Raw genomic sequence first — 19,295 nt, 5'->3', positions numbered from 1 at the left:
ACAACTGAAATCTACCCTGCTGCCTTGTAGGAATTCAGTTTTGCATTGGTAGTCCCTGTTAAATTGACAGCCTCAGCATGCAGAGTTCTTCATTGAATTTTTAAATATCTTGTTTCAGTTTGTTGGGAAGATCACTAAAAAATATGTTTATGTATATATGTATTCATATATGTTTATTCAATCTTTGAGTGTTTCATATAATGTATCTAAATTACATTTACTTATCAATTCATCCCCTGATTCTTCCCAGATTACTTTTTACACCTAAACCCAACTCCTACTTTTAACTTTTCTCTTCTCTTCAGAAAACTTTTCTCTTTCTCAGGTTTTTAGAAAACCATCTGACAGCAGGTTATTCTTTTAATTTACTGGCCTGAATCTAACAATATTTTTACTCATCTGCAATGTTCCTTGAATCTTGGGTTGTGTTGGATTGTATAATCAATGTATTAGGTGGGAACAAAAGGACATGGTCAATTGATCCAGCACTTTCTACAGGAATGGCTTCTGTAGTAGTTTCTGTCTCCTAGATAAAATAATTTCTCTTTGATGATGGGTGAGAGCTGCATGTATCTGTAGACATGAAGATAAGTATTCAGAATACAGTCAGAGCTTATACTGGCATAGGGAAGTTGCTGCAGGAAGTTTTCCTATAGACCCCAGGTTTGCAGTAGAAGACATGATTTCACCCCTATTGAGTCTTAAATATAATTAACAGGGCACTGTTAATTATTCACAGGACATAAATACCACTCCTGCATCTTCAAGAATATCTTGCCATATTGGTCATTATTGTGGTATGTAGGCGTTATAGCCAGATAGGGCTATTAACTATTTTTCTTAAATTGAGTCTTAAATATAATTAACAGGGCACTGTTAATTATTCACAGGACATAAATACCACTCCTGCATCTTCAAGAATATCTTGCTATATTGGTCATTATTGTGGTATGTAGGCGTTATAGCCAGATAGGGCTATTAACTATTTTTCTCTGTGGCAGCTTTTATGTTTCCTTTAATCTCTCTTACAGCTAATCCTCAGGAAGGACTCCAGTTCAGATCTACGTTGATTTTTCCAAGTCCTGTTTTGAAGGTATATGGTGTCTTATTCATTAGGGTTGAATTTTCTGACATCAAGGACAAGAGCTATAGCCTGTATTGCTTGGGGTCTCTTGGATCCCTCTGACCAATAACTCAAAAAAAGTTTTCCTAAAGTAGGATTTTTGTTAGGTAGATAATATATTTTGTTTGTGAGCATTCATTGTCTTTCCAATTAGCATGGCTTCAATTAATATAGATGTATACACACAAACATATATGTAATACTAAATAAACATAAAATAATATAATTTCTTAGGTTTTTTTCATACCCTTAGTATTATTTATCTCACCTCTCTGATCTTTAAATAATGTTGAACTCAAATATTAATATCCATAGTGTCCATTTCTCATTGTATATGGGTGAGAAAACAAATAAGAGAAATATGTTTAAATCCCTGGCAGGCTCCATATAGACACTCTTGAGGCCAAGGCAGGCATGGGTAACACACTGTGTTGCAGGCCCCAAAAAAATCTCAGCAAATACCTTTTATGGCATGTTGTTATATGTAGCCTTATTACTTTTTAAGGTGTTAAAGAAAAGAGTGTGGAGAGGGAACTGTTGTTAATAAAATCTCATTGTTATTAAATATTGGCCGTGCCCTTCCAGAAAGAGCACACCAAACTAACAGGGTTCCACATGTGAGATTTAGTGTGAGAATGAGACAAGGGGAAAGAGTGAGGAGGAGAAGAAGAGAAAAGAGTGAGGGCAGAGGGAGTCTGTCTTTTATTTGGAATGTGAAGTGAAGATTCCCAGGTAAATGTGCAAATTGAGCCAATAGGTCTTCTGGGAATTTATGGTCCTTGCAAGGGCAACAGTGACCAACCAGTGTCTCTGCTGAAGACAATTCCTGATCTCAACAGGAACAGTGGCCTAAATTACGTGCTATACAAGTACGAAGGTCATCCACAGAGGTTCAGGGAAAAGGCAGCGCAGGCCCTCCTGGTTGATGCCTGCACAGAGAGCTCAAAAGCAGCCCCCAGGATTCAACTTGAGCTGAGGGACCACAGGTAAGACCAACTTTTCTGCTTCAAATGACATGCCTGGTGGACTCAGGACACACAGGGCAAAATTCTTTTGGGACCAGACACGTCCAGTTTTTAGCTAGAGCCCCAACCTAGAGGATCCCGGCCCACAACTCACTGCTTCCAAACCCCTTAGGAGAGAGAGCTCACCGCCCAGACAGGTGGGCACTCCTGAGACTGCAGAGTGGGAGAGACCACAAATATTGCCCATCCCTGCCCACATCCCTGGCCCAAAAGGAGACTATATATGGACTCTGGGAACCAGAAGATAGGGGCACTAGTGCGGCAGATACCCCGCAATACAAACACCACCCAGATATGAAGGGAACTGGTAAACAGTTCTCTGCACAGAAATCCGATGGGAGGGAGAACTAAACCTTCAGTGGGGCAGACGTGCCTGGGAAGCCAGAAGAGACTACACTCTGCCCACACTTCTGACTCCAGAGGAAAACACCTAATGCCATTTGCGACCCCATTGTACAGGGGCCCTGGGAAAATTGAACAGGCCCTCCTGGTTGTCGCCCTCACGGAGAGCTCAAAAGCAGCCCCCCATGAGCAACGTGAGCAGCTGGACCACAAGTAAGACCACCCTTTCTGCTCCAAGAGACTTGCCTGGTGGACTTAGGACATAGGCACACAGGAACAGCTGAAGACCAGTAGACAGGAGACTACACGCCCAAAAGCAGAGCACTCTGACCCCATAAATGGCTGAAAGAAAACAGGAAAACAGGTCTAGAGCACTCCTGACACAAAGACCTTTAGGACGGTATAGCCACAGTCAGAAATAGCAGAACAAGGTAACACCAGAGACAAACTGATGTTGAGGCAAGCACAGGAATCCAAGCAACAGAAAACAAGACTACATGGTATCATCAGAGGCCAATTCTCCCACCAAAACAAACACTGAATATCCAAACACACCAGAAAAGCAAGATCTAGATTTAGAATCACATTTGATCATGATGCTGGAGGACTTCAAGAAAGACATGAAGAACTCCCTTAGAGCCACACAGAAAAACATAAATAAACAAGTAGAAGCCTATAGAGAGGAATCACAAAAATCCCTGAAAAAATTCCAGGAAAACACAATCAAACAGGTAAAGGAATTAAAAATGGAAATAGAAGCAATTAGAAAGCACAAAGGGAAACAACCCTGGATATAGAAAACCAAAGGAAGAGACAATGAGCCATAGATACAAGCATCACCAACAGAATACAAGGATAAGAAGAGAGAATCTCAGGAGCAGAAGATTCCACAGAAATCATCGACAAAACTGTAAAAGATAATGTAAAACAGAAAAAACTACTGGTCGAAAACATACAGGAAATCCAGGACTCAATGAGAAGATCAAACCTAAGGATAATAGGTATAGAAGAGAGTGAAGACTCCCAGCTCAAAGGACCAGTAAATACCTTCAACAAAATCATAGAAGAAATCTACCCTAACATAAGAAAGAGATGCTCATAAACACACAAGAAGCCTACAGAACTCCAAATAGACTGGACCAAAAAGAAAATTCTCCTGTCACATAATAGTCAAAACACCAAATGCACAAAATAAAGAAAGAAAATTAAAAGCAGTAAGGAAGAGAGGTCAAGTAACATATGAGGGTAGACCTATCAGAATCATACCAGATTTCTCACCAGATACTATAAAAGCCCGAAGATCCTGGACAGATGTCATACAGACCCTAAGAGAACACAAATGCCGGCCCAGGTTACTGTATCCTGCAAAACTCTCAATTAACATAAATGGAGAAAACAAGGTATTCCATGACAAAACCAAATTTACATAATATCTATCTACAAATCCAGCACTACAAAGGATAATAAATGGTAAAGCCCAACATAAGGAGACAAGCTACACCCTAGAAAAAGCAAGAAACTAATCATCTTGGCAACAAACCAGAGAGAAGAAAGCACACAAACATAACCTCACATCCAAATATGAATATAACAGGAAGCAATAATCACTATTCCTTGATATCTCTCAACATCAATGGTCTCAACTCCCCAATAAAAAGACATAGATTAACAAACTTGATAAACAATGAGGACCATGCATTCTGCCGCTTACAGGAAACACACCTTAGAGACAAAGACAGACACTACCTCAGAGGGAAAGGCTAAAAAACAAATTTCTAAGCAAATGGTCTGAAGAAGCAAGCTGGAGTAGACATTCTTATATTGAATAAAATCGATTTTCAACTAAAAATCATCAAAAAAGATAAGAAAGGACACTTTGTATTCATCAAAGGAAAAATCCAAGATGAACTCTCAACCCTAAATATCTATGCTCCAAGTACAAGGGCACCTACATACATAAAAGAAACCTTACTAAAGCTCAAAGCACACATGCACCTTACACAATAAGAGTAGCAGATTTCAACACACCACTCTCACCAATGGACAGGTCATGGAAACAGAAATTAAACAGAGACATAGACAGACTAAGAGAAATCATGAACCAAATGGACTTAACAGATATTTATAGAACATTCTATCCTAAAACAAAAGGATATACCTTCTTCTCACCACCTCATAGTACTTTCTCCAAAATTGACCATATAATTGGTCATAAAACAGGCCTCAACAGAAATAGAAAGATAGAAATAATCCCATGCGTCCTCTCTGACCACCACAGGCTAAAACTGGTCATCAATAACAATAAGAGAAAAATGCCCACATAAACATGGAATTTGTACAATGCTCTACTCAATGATAACCTGGTCAAGGAAGAAATAAAGATAGAAATTAAAGACTTCTTAGAATTTAATGAAAATGAAGGTATAACATACCCAAACTTATGGGACACAATGAAAGCTGTGCTAAGAGGAAAACTCATAGCTCTGAGTGCCTGCAGAAAGAAACAGGAGAGAGCAGATATCAGTAGCTCGACAGCACACCCAAAAGCTATAGAACAAAAAGAAGCATATACACCCAGGAGGATTATAAGGCTGTAAATAAGCAAACACAGAGCTGAAATCAACCAATTAGAAATAAAAAGGACCATACAAAGAATCAACAGAACCAAAAGTTTTTTTTTTTTGTGAAAATCAACAAAATAAATAAACCCTTAGCCAGACTAACGAAAGGACACAGAGAGTGTGTCCAAATTAACAAATTAGAATTGAAAAGGGAGACATAACTACAGAATTAGAGGAAATTCAAAAAATCATCAGATCCTACTACAAAAGCCTATATTCAACAAAACTTGAAAATCTGCAGGAAATGGACAATTTCCTAGGTAGAAAACAGGTACCGAAGTTAAATCAGGAATAGATAAACGATTGAAACAACCCCATAACTCCTAACGTAATAGAAGCAGTCATTAAAGGTCTCTCAACAAAAAAGGGCCCAGGTCCATACAGGTTCAGTGCAGAATTCCATCAGACCTTCAAAGAAGACCTCATACCAATACTATCCAACCTATTCCACAAAATTGAAACAGATGGAGCGTTACCGAATTCCTTCTATGAAGCCACAATTACACTTATACCTAAACCACACAAAGACCCAACAAAGAAAGAGAACTCCAGACCAATTTCCCTTATGAATATCGATACAATAAAATTCTGGTAAACTGAATCCAAGAGCACATCAAAACAATCATCCACCATTATCAAGTAGGCTTCATCCCAGGCATGCAGGGATGGTTTAATATATGGAAAACCATCAACGTGATCCATTATATAAACAAACTGAAAGAACAAAACCACATGATCATTTCATTAGATGCTGAGAAAGCATTTGACAAAATTCAACACCCCTTTATGATAAAAGTCCTGGAAAGAATAGGAATTCAAAGCCCATACCTAAACATAGTAAAAGACATATACAACAAACCAGTCGCTAACATTAAACTAAATGGAGAGAAACTTGAAGCAATCGCACTAAAATAAGGGACTAGACAAGGCTGCCCACTCTCTCCCTACTTATTCAATATAGTTCTTGAAATTCTAGTGAGAGAAATCAGACAAAAAAAAGGAGATCAAGGGGATACAGATTGGAAAAGAACAAGTCAAAATATCACTATTTGCAGAAAATATGAGAATATATTTAAGTGATCCCAAAAGTTCCACCGGAGAAACACTAAACCTGACAAACACCTTCAGCAAAGTGGTTGGGTTTAAAATTAACTCAAATAAATCAGTGACCTTCCTCTACACAAAAGAGAAAAAAGCTGAGAAATAAATTAGGGAAATGACACCCTTCATAATAGTCCCAAATAATATAAAATACCGCGGTGTGACTTTAACCGAGCAAAGAAAAGATCTGTATGATAAGAATTTCAAACCTCTGAAGAAAGAAATTGAGGAAGACCTCCGAAGATGGAAAGATCTCCCATGCTCATGGATTGGCAGAATTAACATAGTAAAAATGGACATTTTACCAAAAGCAATCTACAGATTCAATGCAATCCCCATTAAAATACCAATCCAATTCTTCATAGAGTTAGACAAAACAATTTGCATATTCATCTGGAATAATAAAAAATGCAGGATAGCTAAAACTATCCTTAACAATAAAAGGACTTCTGGGGGAATCATTATCCCTGAACTCAAGCAGTATTACAGAGCAATAGTGATAAAAACTGCATAGTATTGGTACAGAGACAGACAGATAGTTCAGTGGAATAGAATTGAAGAACCAGAAATGAACCCACACACCTATGGTCACTTGATTTTTGACAAAGGAGCCAAAACCATCAAATGGAAAAAAGATAGCATTTTCAGCAAATGGTGCTGGTTCAACTGGGGGTCCGCATGTAGAAGAATGCAGATCGATTCATCTTATCACCCTGTACAAAGCTTAAGTCCAAGTGGATCAAGGACCTCCACATCGAACCAGATAAACTCAAACTAATAGAAGAAAAAGTGGGGAATCATCTCGAACACATGGGCACTGGAGAAAATTTCATGAACAAAACACCAATGGCTTATGCTCTAAGATCAAGAATCAACAAATGGGATATCATAAAACTGCAAAGCTTCTGTAAGGCAAAGGACACTTTTGCTAGGACAAAACCACAAGCAACAGATTGAGAAAAGATCTTTACAAATCCTACAACAGATAGATTGCTTATTTCCAAAATATACAAAGAACTCAAGAAGTTAGACCGCAGGTAGACAAATAAACCTATTAAAAAATGGGGTTCAGAGCTAAACAAAGAATTCACAGCTGAGGAATGCCGAATGGCTGAGAAACACCTAAAGAAATGTTTCATCTTTAGTCATAAGGGAAATGCAAATCAAAACAACCCTGAGATTTCACCTCACAACAGTGAGAATGACTAAGATCAAAATATCAGGTGACAGCAAATGCAGGCAAGGATGTGGAGAAAGAGGAACATTCCTCTATTGTTGGGGGGATTGCAGACTGGTACAACCATTCTGGAAATCAGTACCCAGGTTTCTCAGAAAATTGGACATTTAACAACCTGAGGACCCAGCTATTCCTTTCTTGGGCATATACCAAAAAGATGCCCCAACATATAACAAAGACACGTGCTCCACTATGTTCATAGCAGCCTTATTTACAATAGCCAGAAGCTGGAAAGGACCCAGATGCCCTTCAACAGTGGAATGAATACAGAAAATGTGGTACATCTACACAATGGAATATTACTCACCTATCAAAACCAATGACTTTATGAAATTCATAGGCAAATGGATGGAACTGGAAAAATATCATCATGAGTGAGGTAACGCAATCACAGGAAAACACACATGACATGCAGTCCTTGATAAATGGATATTAGTCCAAATGCTTGAATTACCCTAGATGCACAGAACACATGAAGCTGAAGAAGGATGACCAAAATGCGAATGCTTCACTCTTTCTTTAAATGTGGAACACTAATACCCTTGGCAGGGAATAGGGAGGCAAAGTGTAGAACAGAGGCAGAAGGAACACTCATTCATAGCCTGCCCTTCTTGTGGCCCATATATATACAGCCACCAAAAGTAGATAAGATGGATGAAGCAAAGAAGTGCAGGCTGACAGGAATTGGATGTAGATCTCTCCTGAGAGACACAGCCAGAATACAGCAAATACGTAGGCGAATGCCAGCAGCAAGGCACTGAACTGAGAACGGGACCCCTGTTGAAGGGATCAGAGAAAGGACTAGAAGAGCTTGAATGGGCTCGAGTCCCCATATGAACAACAATGCCAACCAACCAGGGCTTCCAGGGACTAAGCCACTACCTAAAGACTATACATGGACTGACTCTGGGCTCCAACCTCTACCTAGGTAGCAATGAATAGCCTAGTAAGGGCACCAGTGGAAGGGGAAGCCCTTGGCCCTGCCAACACTGAACCCCCAGTGAATGTGACTGTTGGGGGAGGATGGTAACAGGGGGGGGGGAGACGAAGCCCATGTAGAAGGGGAGGGCGAGGGATTAGGGGGATGTTGGCCAGGAAACCGGGAAGGGGAATAACAATCGAAATGTAAATAAGAAATACTCAAGTTAATAAAGATTTAAAAAAAAGAGGAGAAAAATTCTGAATTGGTGCTGGAAAGATGACCTAGTGGTTCAGAGCATAGCTGACTTTTCAGAGGACTCAGGTTTGAATTCCAGTAATTACATGACTGCTCACAAGTTTCAGCCTCTGTATTTCTAGGAGCTCTGGCACCCTTTCCTGGTTTCTGCAAGCACCAGGCATGCACATGGTGAACAGATATATATGCACAGAAATATATATAGGCCAAATATCCACATATATTACACTAGTCAGGGTTCTCCAGAGGAACAGAACTGATAGAATAAAATCTCTCTCTCTCTCTCTCTCTCTCTCTCTCTCTCTCTCTTGTTGTGTGTGTGTGTGTGTGTGTGTGTGTGTGTGTGTGTGTCTGTGTGTGTGTGTGTGTGTAGGAAACCCCTGAAGGCTTTACAGCCATCAGGGAGAATGATCCATAAAGAGATATGAATGATTCAGCTCAGCCTGTTCTTTCTGTCTATCTATCTATCTATCTATCTATCTATCTATCTATCTATCTATCTATCTATCTATCTACATGATCTTTATGTATCTATCTACATACACATGCACACACATATGTTATATATATATATATATATATATATATATATATATATATATATATTATTAGAGTGGCTTTCAGACCATTCAACTGTCCAACAATGGCTATATATATTCCAACAGAGTTCAAGGATCCCATAAGTCCTCATCATTATTCAGTTCATGAGGTTATATGTCTCAGCCTGTCTTCAGGACAGTCTGGAATCCCAAAGAAGTAGGTTCCAAAGCCAGTGAAGAAATAGACTGGCCAAGCAGGTTGAGGGCAAGCAGGCCAGGAGGGAGAGGGCCTCCTCTTTCCAAATTCTTTATATAGGCTGCCAGCACAAGTTGTGGCCTAAATTAAGGGTGGATATTCCCATCTCAAAATGTCAGGTTAAAAGTGGGTCTTCCCACTTCAAATGATTTAGTTAAGGAAAAAAAGCCCTCTCAGATCTACCCAACTGTTTGTGTTTTAGAAAATTCCAGATGTAGTCAGTTTAACAACCAATAGTAACCAACACCCCATAAAATGCCTCAAAATGTGGAGTTCGTCATCAGTTACTTGTGCTTAAAAAACAGCTGTTGCTTCTAAGTCCTAGGATACTGAAGGTCTGGTCCCTAGGGTGCCCCACATTCCTGTGTTCTAGTTTGTCTTCCATGTTTGTTCTAGATGGAGAGCTTCTATACCATGAGTGCGTTGTAATTGCCATTTGATATAAACTACCTGTATACAGTTTTACCTACCAAACACACGATTAATCTTGGTTATCAAGAAATCTAGGGGCTGGAAGGATGGCTCAGTAAATGACTCTTTCACAGGACAGGGCAACATGGCTAGGGTTTAAGGTGGGCCTGAGTGTGCAGGGCTATGTTTAGGTGTAGGGATAGAGATGCCATTCAAGTGTAAGGACTCAGATTACAAAGCTGAGGTGTTGCCTGTACCCAGACATCCCTTGCAGCAGTGGAATATGACACACCTATGTAACTGTGTCTAAGTGTGTACCTGCAGAATGGGAAGGGACCTAGAAGCATTTAGGGAAAGTCCTGTGTGTAGAGGGGACAGTAAAGGGGCCCCCAGGAAGTGTCATCACTTCCTTCACAAAGACCCAACAATGCACAATCCTGATGACAAGGCATCTAACTGCTTAGAGACAGCCCAGCAGGCTCACTTGTCCTAGAGCTTAGAGAGAGCAGGATGTTCTTTTGTTGTCTTTGGACTACTGAAGGCTCAGGCCTGAAGAAAGATAAAAATGAAGACCAGGGAAGGACCCGGAAATTCGTGATTCTTTTTTGCCTGCAATGTCTCTGACCGTTTGCCCAGAAGGAAACAGACTTGACCCAGGACAGCCAAGCCCAGGACCATGCAGATAAGGGTGAGCATGAGTTTGCCCCAAAGGTCATGATGGAGCCCTGTAGAGAGTCTCTGATCAGTGCAGACATGGTGGAAAATCTAGTGAATCATCTGGTGTCATCTCTGCAGGATGGGGACCCCTTCTTTAGCCCTGCCTTCCTGTACGCATACCAACAGTTCACCACCACACAGCATGTGCTGGATCTCCTGTTGAAGCGGTTTGCATACTTCTACCTGGATTGTGAAGAGGATGAACAAATAAAGAGCACTCTCTGTTGTTTCCTGGACACATGGATAGACCAATACCCTGAGGAGTTTTGTCAGACCATTCTGAAAAAGTTGAAGACCTTCTTGACTGTGAACATGCCCTCCTCCGATCTGAATCTCCATGTCCATATGCTCCTCAAGGAGTTGCAGCAAAAGACCAATGAGTCAGAGGGAAAAGATGAAGACTCAGTTTCACTGCCATTTCCCCTTCTGTATAAGACTGCATGGGCTGCAGATTTGTCTTCATCTGTAGAAGTGGGGAGACACACCTCTGGAGAATTAGAGATTGAAGTGTGGTTTCTGTAAGTGAAAGTGGAGCCAGAACCAGCTTATCCACAAGTGACAGAGACCCCACAATCCACCATAAAGGTCATTTCTTGGGACTAGATGTGACATCAGCAGCTCAGCCAGCATACCTGCTAGCAGTTGTTAAACGTGTGTCTCACAAGGTCAGCCAACACAATGGCCTTTCATGCATCTTCTACCCTTCTCGCCCCTTGTTCTACCTCCTTAGTGAATGACCCTGTCCTTATCACCTATGGGGTCTCTCTTATATCTTCTCTGCAGACAGCACCTGTCTGATGTCCTGATAGAACCATTCCCTGATTTCAAAATAGCAACTTTCCTTGCCCCACAGCCAGCCCTCACCTCCCCCTGAGAAATGGCCTTTTTACTTGTGTGGTTCTTTTTATGTTGTGTTTCCTTTAAGTATTTGTTTTAATAAATTGTTAGTACTCAAAAAAAAAAAGAAGTACAAAGGTCTATGTCTGTGGATGTATCCCTTGAATTCTCATTAACAAACAAACAGTGTGCCTACCTGTAAACTCAGGGCTGTCAGGGACTGAGACAGAAGAATCATTGCTTGCTGCTTGGAAGCCTAGCTTACGTTTCACTGAGCGGACCTGTCTCAAGAACCTGTATCAAAAAGTGACACAACAGAACACAAAGAATCTACCTTTATTTTTGGAATGGAGAGATGTGTGTAGAACATACACATGCCCAAGAAAGCCTGCAGGCCTTGTTACAGAGAATCCATGTTTTAGTCTCTTTATGTTTCTGGGAACATGGAAGAGGAAGAGACTGCATCTTTAAGTCTCTGTTTATGTAGCCTGGTGCTAGGCATATATTGACAGCTCGTGTGTGTGTGTGTGTGTGTGTGTGTGTGTGTGTGTGTGTGTGTAATGATCTTCTTTTTCTCAAATTGTTTTCAGAAACTGTAGGCTTAAAATAGTATATAAAGCAATGATCAATACTCAGGATATGCTGTGGAAAATTGGCAGAATAAATGTGTGTAAATCAAGAAGATAGGAGAGCATCTCCCAGAAAATATGGAAGCTGCTGAAGGATGAAATTGGGAAACTTATGATTGAAATGTATAATCCATTGTTTCAATTGGCCTCAGAGTAAGGAAGGTGCTGTCTGGAAGCCTTGTATATACAAACAGACTCCAGAGAGCTACAGAAATCACAGAGCATCATACTGAACAGAGTAACGTACTGAGGTTGGGTTGGTAAAAGGCAGTATGATCTTTTCAAAATCAAAATACAAAATGAATCTGAAGAAGCCAGAAGTTACTCTGAGGACAGTGAAAGGCTGGTATATCTGTGGCTTTCCTAGCTGCTTTGATGAAATAGCTGACAGGAAGTAATTTAAATGAGGAACATTTGCTCTGGGTCACACTTTGAGGGAATACAATTCCTAATGGATGCATGGCTACAGGAATACCAGGCTGTTCTTCACAATGATGCTACAGTCAGGAATCAGCATGGAAACACAAATTAACTATCTCTGTATCCAAAACAGCTTCCTACAAACTCACAAAGTACTTCATACCAGACTTTTCCAAGGATGCTTGAGTTTCTATTTTTATTTACCTAAGTGTTGTGTTCTAAAATCTTGTGTGATGATATCGCTTCATCTCCTTTAACAGAGAGCATCAATTCCTAATGCCAGTGCTTTTAGGTTAAAGTGTTACCTAGTAGCTTATATTAGGCATCATGGACAGGCAAAGCTGAATGTTTTAGTTGGCTATGCTACTTTATTACTTGTGACAAAGACCAGCTTTCTTGATCTTTTGAAATCACAATTATCTTCTGTAAATGAAAGCAACCAATTAAGGTTCAATAAAGAGTAAAATGACATGCTCATAATATCAGAATATTCAGGTACATGTAGTTTTGATTGGAGACTACCTGCTGCACAGAAGTGTATGTCCTTGAGACAGATAGACAGAGGAAATCACTTTGTGAAGTTTTCTTTTGAGCTAGCAAACCTATTTCTTCAGGGACATACTTCTTATCCCCTACCTCAACCTTGTTCACAGTCTTCATATACAGAAAACAGTCTTTATGCTCTCACATAACAGATTAATAGAGCCCTCCCGTCTTAGAAAACGGGAAATGCATTAAATCCAAGGTGATCTTTCATGGACTAAATAGAGTTAAGGAAGATATGAGTGGACAGGCCAGGTAAAGAAGATGAATCAATATTTACAAGATCCAAACAGAAGAAGCTTCAAGCAGCAAATGTTTTTCTGAAATCTGGAACTCAGTGTGGTCTCTTGGAAAAGACAAATGAAGCACATTTTCCCAAAGAAGTACATGCCCATTGCTAGTAATGTGGGGACCAGATATGAAAGAAGGAGGCAGCAGAATGTTAAACACCAGGACTCACACCAGTTGACTATTTCCGTCCTTGTTTTAATTTCTCTTTGTGAACACAGTGAAGAAAGGGTGGCAGTGCTGGTGTCATTAAAGATTTTAGGTGAGTTAGAAGTCTCCAAGTAGGAGAGACATGGATTAGAACACAGAGAAAGGTTTTTAAGTTTTGATGCATGTGTAAAAGCAGGTAGGAGAGGCATGTACTTTATTTATCCCGCCTCACTAAAGACCTAAATACTGAGCTCAGGAGACATCTCAGTGGGTGAAGGCATTGTCCTCTAGCCTGATGACTGGGGATTTATTCCTGGAACCCACAAAGTGGAAGAGGAGGACAGACTTCTACAGCTTGTCATCTAACTTATACATACACCCCACGAACACACACAAAGTAAACAACACTGACTCAGGCTGTAGCTCAGAGTTAGAATTTAAATATTTGTATCCCTCTCGCATGTCTATAACATAAATTAGAAAGACTTCAGTTCCACCAGGATTCTAAAATTTGTTACCAAGCCTGTCTCTAAAACACCGTCATGACTGATCATTTAGGTGCCAGGAACTCAGCTTGTTAATAAATTATGAGGTATTGATAAGTGGCTGCTCAGTGTCCTCAATTATGAATGATCCAATCAGTGTCAGATGAGAAGCTCTCCAAATGGAATTTTTTGCACGCAGAGATTTTCTCCAGCCCATTACAAACGTGCATTTTAAAAGTTTCTTTCCTGAAGTGAACTCGAAGCAAAAGAAATCTTTGGTAAATTTGTGTACCACACTATGTGTCCTGTATGCATAGTTCAGTATAAATATTGTACAAAAATTTTACAAATGGAAGCACATCAAACTTCATGCCTCTGGAAATGACCAAGAGAACCACAAGTTGTAAGTATTCTGAGAGAACTTGCCTGCTATGCCTCAGGGTATGAGTTTCATCTTCAGCAACACATAAACCAGGATGCTAAAGAGAAGGCTGGGCATTGACAATGCTTGTTTCCTTAGCATGCAGAGCAGTGTTTTAATCCTTACAACTAGAAACTGAGGGTGTGTGGCTTTCTGTGATCCAATTGCTCAAGAAACAGAAGCTCCTTAGAGCAAGCAAGATAATGATTTTAAGGGTAAGCTCTGAGTATAGTGAGATATACTGCCTCAGAATATAAGAAAGAGAACGATGAAGACATTCTCAACACTATCCAGAGGACTCTATGCATAACAGTGGAATGTAAAGGAGAATTTGAGGACATATGTGTCAATTTACACTCATGTCAGTAGGTATACATACATATTCACATGTGTCACACACATAAAAGTAAAACAAGAAATTCTTAAATGACCAAGGATAAAAGTATGTTCAAGGATTTCTCTACTGCTTTCAGACAACATCCTTAGTATATCTGGTACTTAGTATTGATGATGGGGTTATGTGAAAAGTTAAAATGAGTCATTCAAACATTTGTGTCCAGATCTCTCTCTCTCTCTCTCTCTCTCTCTCTCTCTCTCTCTCTCTCTCTCTCTTAATTGAGGTGAGAGTTCAGCATTGAATATGTTCCTTAATCTGATTCTCTAGACATTATTTTTTCAGTAAGGTTTTTCTAACTAAATTTGGAACTCACTGATTTGGCTAGACTGGCTGGCCTGCAAGCCTAAGAGGTCACTTCCCTATGACTCCTGCAAAGGGATCTTTATAATTTTTGTGAAATGTTTATAAAACACCAGTTGACAGACTCTCATAGAGCATTTGAGAATGTACACACTATTTGCAACACAGAGGTACAGATATATGTAGCTGGTGGTTTCTTAGTTTTACTTTTAGCAATTTGTAAATTAAACTCTGGGCTTTAATATTATCCTTTCAGAGAATGTCTGACAAGGTCCATATTTCAAGTGAGAAAATAAAAAGTAAACATGTTTTTTTAAAGTAAGAAATAAGAAACAGACCATAATTTCATAAGTAGATTTATAAATAGGACTTTATTTTGACAAATGGTGCTAATGGTACCTAGTTAATGTCAATGCTTTTGAAGGGTAATGGGATAGGGTGGCACCAGACTTTCCTCTCTAGTCTGCAGCTCTAAGATCCTTGGCAATTCCACAGCTCATTTTCTAAACCTCGTAAAATTAGTGCAGTGTGTGGACACTTAGTTTTCCACACATGTTGTCTGGAAGGTTAATTCTCCATAGATGTAGAAGAAAGGGACATCTGCTTTGAGAGAGAGAGAGAGAGAGAGAGAGAGAGAGAGAGAGAGAGAGAGAGAGAGGGAGGAAGGGAGGGAGAGGGAGACGACGGAGAACACTTGAAACTCAAGGGACCCAACACCTCAAATAAGATTAGAACCCTTCGTCAGCTCTTCTAAAACAGAGAAATGCCACCTTGAAGTGCTTCCTTAGTCCCAGGCAGGCTAGGAAAAGGGGAATGGGATTTGAAGTAAATGAAACATGTATGTTTTTTTAAACATGGAATCAAAATAACTCAAACGGCAACTCTGTCTGAAAATAACTGATTCTGTTGGAAAATTCTCGAGAAAATAAATCATTCCACATTCCTTTTTTGCGTCTCAAGTCAACATAAAAATTTAAAATCATACTCCTAGCAGAATGACTACTTATTTCTCACTCCAAATTGAACAGCAACACAAGCATAAATCTGTAAAAAAAAAAAGATGTGTATTTCAATATTGAATAACAAAACAGAAGAGCCTTCAAAGAGTATTTTCAAAATAAAAAGCCATGACTGGTGAGATTATTGCAAGGGATATCATAATTGAATCTAGTAAAGGTGACAACCTGATAGTCAATATTCCATGTTTGCTAACTAACCAGAATGGTTTCAATTAGAGATCTTCAGCAAATATCATTGAAGCTAAAGCACAGTCTTTTAAACAAGGTTGGGGTAATACTGAAAGATGTAGTAACTAAGTCAAGGTTGCAGTAAAGGAGATTTTGAGCAGGAAAGATCATTCTAGTCACCATGCATTCATATTTTATGTTCTTTAAGAATAAAGTTTTTATCTTTTTCTTCTAAACTAAAAGCAGCATTTGTTTACATATTATTTTATCCAAAGTATTAACCTTTTTTTTTGATATATACATGTATGTTCTTGTTTGCATGCACGGACACAGAGGTGTGACCTGTGTGTGGAAGCATGTGGTTGATGTCAGGCATTTTTCACTCTATTGACTCATTACACACTTAGGCAGTATCTATTGTCTTTCTGTCTAGTCTGACTAGCCAGCATGCTCTGGGGTACTCTAGGGATGTCATCACATCTCTCTGACATTTTTATGGGTCTCAGGGACCTTAATTCCATTCCTCATCATTTGATGGTAATCATTGTGCCGGCTGAGCCGTGTACCCAAGGTCCAAACTCCAGCCTCTAGAGATATCTCCAGGCAGCATCAACCTGTAGCTTTTATCCCTGTTTTCCTTTCCTAATAGTTTCCTGACAACTTTTATTTATAGGAAATTCACATGCATGAAGCTACAGCAACCAAGAAAGTCCTGTTTTATAACTTTGAGCAGTTTATTACTCCCAAACTGATAATTAAAAACAGTGTTCAGATAAGTCTAAACTTTGCCATTTTTCCCTATATTTGAATGGTTTTAGCACATTGAATTATGCTGTTCAGCACTCTACGACTAGAATAGAGATTTCTCAGGCAAAATTTCACACTTAGTAACCTTGGACAAGTAACATACTTGACTTTGGGCAAGGTCTGTAAAGTGTCTGATATATGTAAACAAATAACTTGGCAGATATAACCTTAGCCAATATGATGGTGACTGCTAATTGCCAATTTCACTAAATCTAGAGTTAGCTGAAAGGTGAGTTCAGCCTCTGAGCATGTCTGTAGGGAATTTTCTTGATTGTTGTATTTTACTTGGGAACACCTGACCATTGTAGATGGCAGCATTCCCTTGCTAAGGTACTGGACTGGATAATAGTAGAGAAAGTGCGCTGAGGGATAGCATTGTTTGCATTGATAGCATTCATTGGTCCTTCTGATTATAGATGCCATGTGACAAACCACCTCAAACTCTTGCAGCTGGGAGTTCCCTAACACAGTGGTTCCCTTCTGCCTTAAACTGTAAACCAAAATGATCCTTTTCTCACTCATGTTCCTTTTTTTGGAAGAATTTTACCATAGCACAATGAACAAAAGAATGTAAGACAGCCAACGAAATAGTTTTACTAACAATCGGATATTTTTTCACCATGTTTTCCAGCTTTTAAAGATGACATCGCTGATACTCTTGATTTCTCTTCGGTTAGATTTACATTTGAACCAGGGCCCTAGATGTGATCCCATTATTTCTGAATGGACACAGGACAGTGATAAGCCCCACAGGCTGGTTAGAGTAAGATGGCAGAGACATTCACTGGTTAGCATTAGCACATATTACTCTTATTTAAGGAAGAGGAAAATATTTCCTACCCAGATGCTGTCTTTTTGCTTGTACTGTTGCCAGTTGTGCCCAGTATCACTGAACATCAGGCGATAGCTTGTCACCCAGTCAGTGCTCCCATATCTTCCCTGTGTAGCCACCGCTGTAATCTCCACTCTGTTTCCCAGGTCAATCTGAAGCCACTGATGGGCATTGGAAACTGCTGGGGACCAACCACCAGATCCTGGAACAGAATGAAGGAGCAACTTGTAATAATGCCTTAGAAAGTCACTATTTTCTGGGTCAAAGCTCAATGGAACTATGTTCATTTAAGCCATAGTTCTTGCCTCTGAAATTAAACTCCTAGGACTTTCAGAATCAATTTTCTATTCTGTATCCCAAGGATCTAGGTTCAGGGAAAGGACAGTGTTTATGGTGCCTCCTCCCTTCTTCCTCCTTCCCCCCTTTTCCCATTCCTCTCTCTTTCATGACTCCTTCCTCTCTAAATTTGTGGTATGAACCTACCAGGGAGCTCATACCTTAGAGAAACAAAGCTGAAAGAAGACATTAATTTATTCTTCCCTGGGCATCATTTATTCATGGGTCTCCATGAGGAGAATGCTTAATAAAAGGGTAAAAAAAGTTCAAGAATTTTCACAGGAGAAAGTCAGAAATTACAATGCTGGCACAGGGGACAGGATATCCTAGCAGGTGCTCAGAAAGGCCTTTCTAAGACAGAGACAGTTAAATTGAAACCTGAGGCCAAGATAGCCTTGCCTGGAAAGGTGGATAGTAGATAGTTCTGCAATTACACATGTGTGCATAATGGAGAAGGGAAAGATATTTGTACAACTGCAGTAGATATGAAATAACTTGGTATATTTTAGGTGAAAAGAACTGTGTGAAGACTCACAAGGACTTTGAAACAGTTACATGGCTCCTAAACTATTCATGAAATTTGAACTCTGTAGATGATCAATCTCTTGGAATTGGAAAACTCATAGTTTAAATTTTTGTCTCCATCTCAAGTAGGAAAAAATAAATCAGTATAAATATTTCCTGACTGCTGAATTTTCAATACTCAGAAATCTGAGATGAGGTATATTGCAGAGGGTCTTATGAGATGAATAGGTGTGTGGTGAAAATCAACCATCTTGCTCTCCCTTTGCTGGGAACTTGAGGGGAAAGTGCTGCTATGGATAGAGTAACAGATTTACCTTTCTTTAATCTTGCTTGCTAGTTTTGTGATGCTCTCTTTTACCTCCCAGAATGTGAAAGTACATTTACTCAGGCCTCAGCTTTAGCACAGCGACTTTCTGTATTCCAGTCCCCAGTGAACATTTACTTGGACACAGTGTCTTTCTCTATCCTGCTTTGCAGTACCCAGTCCCTTACTGTAAGGGACTAAATATATTGATACTGCAGCTGGGAAAAGGAAGGCAGGAGCCTTACTGATCTTAGAACATCTGTTGATTTGGGGACTGTCTTCCAG

General features: G+C 39.6%; 1 protein-coding gene across 4 annotated transcripts in view; it reads right to left on the bottom strand.

Annotated features, from left to right (window-relative positions):
• The window catches only part of Cntnap5c (contactin associated protein-like 5C), a 1,032,620-nt gene that overhangs the window by 774,643 nt on the left and 238,682 nt on the right, over nt 1-19,295 (bottom strand). For all 4 annotated transcript variants that reach the window (XM_039090654.2, NM_001415869.1, NM_001047866.2 and 1 more), the window contains 1 exon segment: nt 17,854-18,047. In XM_039090654.2, coding sequence (XP_038946582.1) covers nt 17,854-18,047 — 194 coding nt within the window.

This window comes from Rattus norvegicus, chromosome 13 (genome assembly GCF_036323735.1).
Source record: "Rattus norvegicus strain BN/NHsdMcwi chromosome 13, GRCr8, whole genome shotgun sequence".
Lineage (NCBI taxonomy): Eukaryota > Metazoa > Chordata > Mammalia > Rodentia > Muridae > Rattus > Rattus norvegicus.
This window is presented reverse-complemented; position numbering and strand designations above follow the sequence as displayed.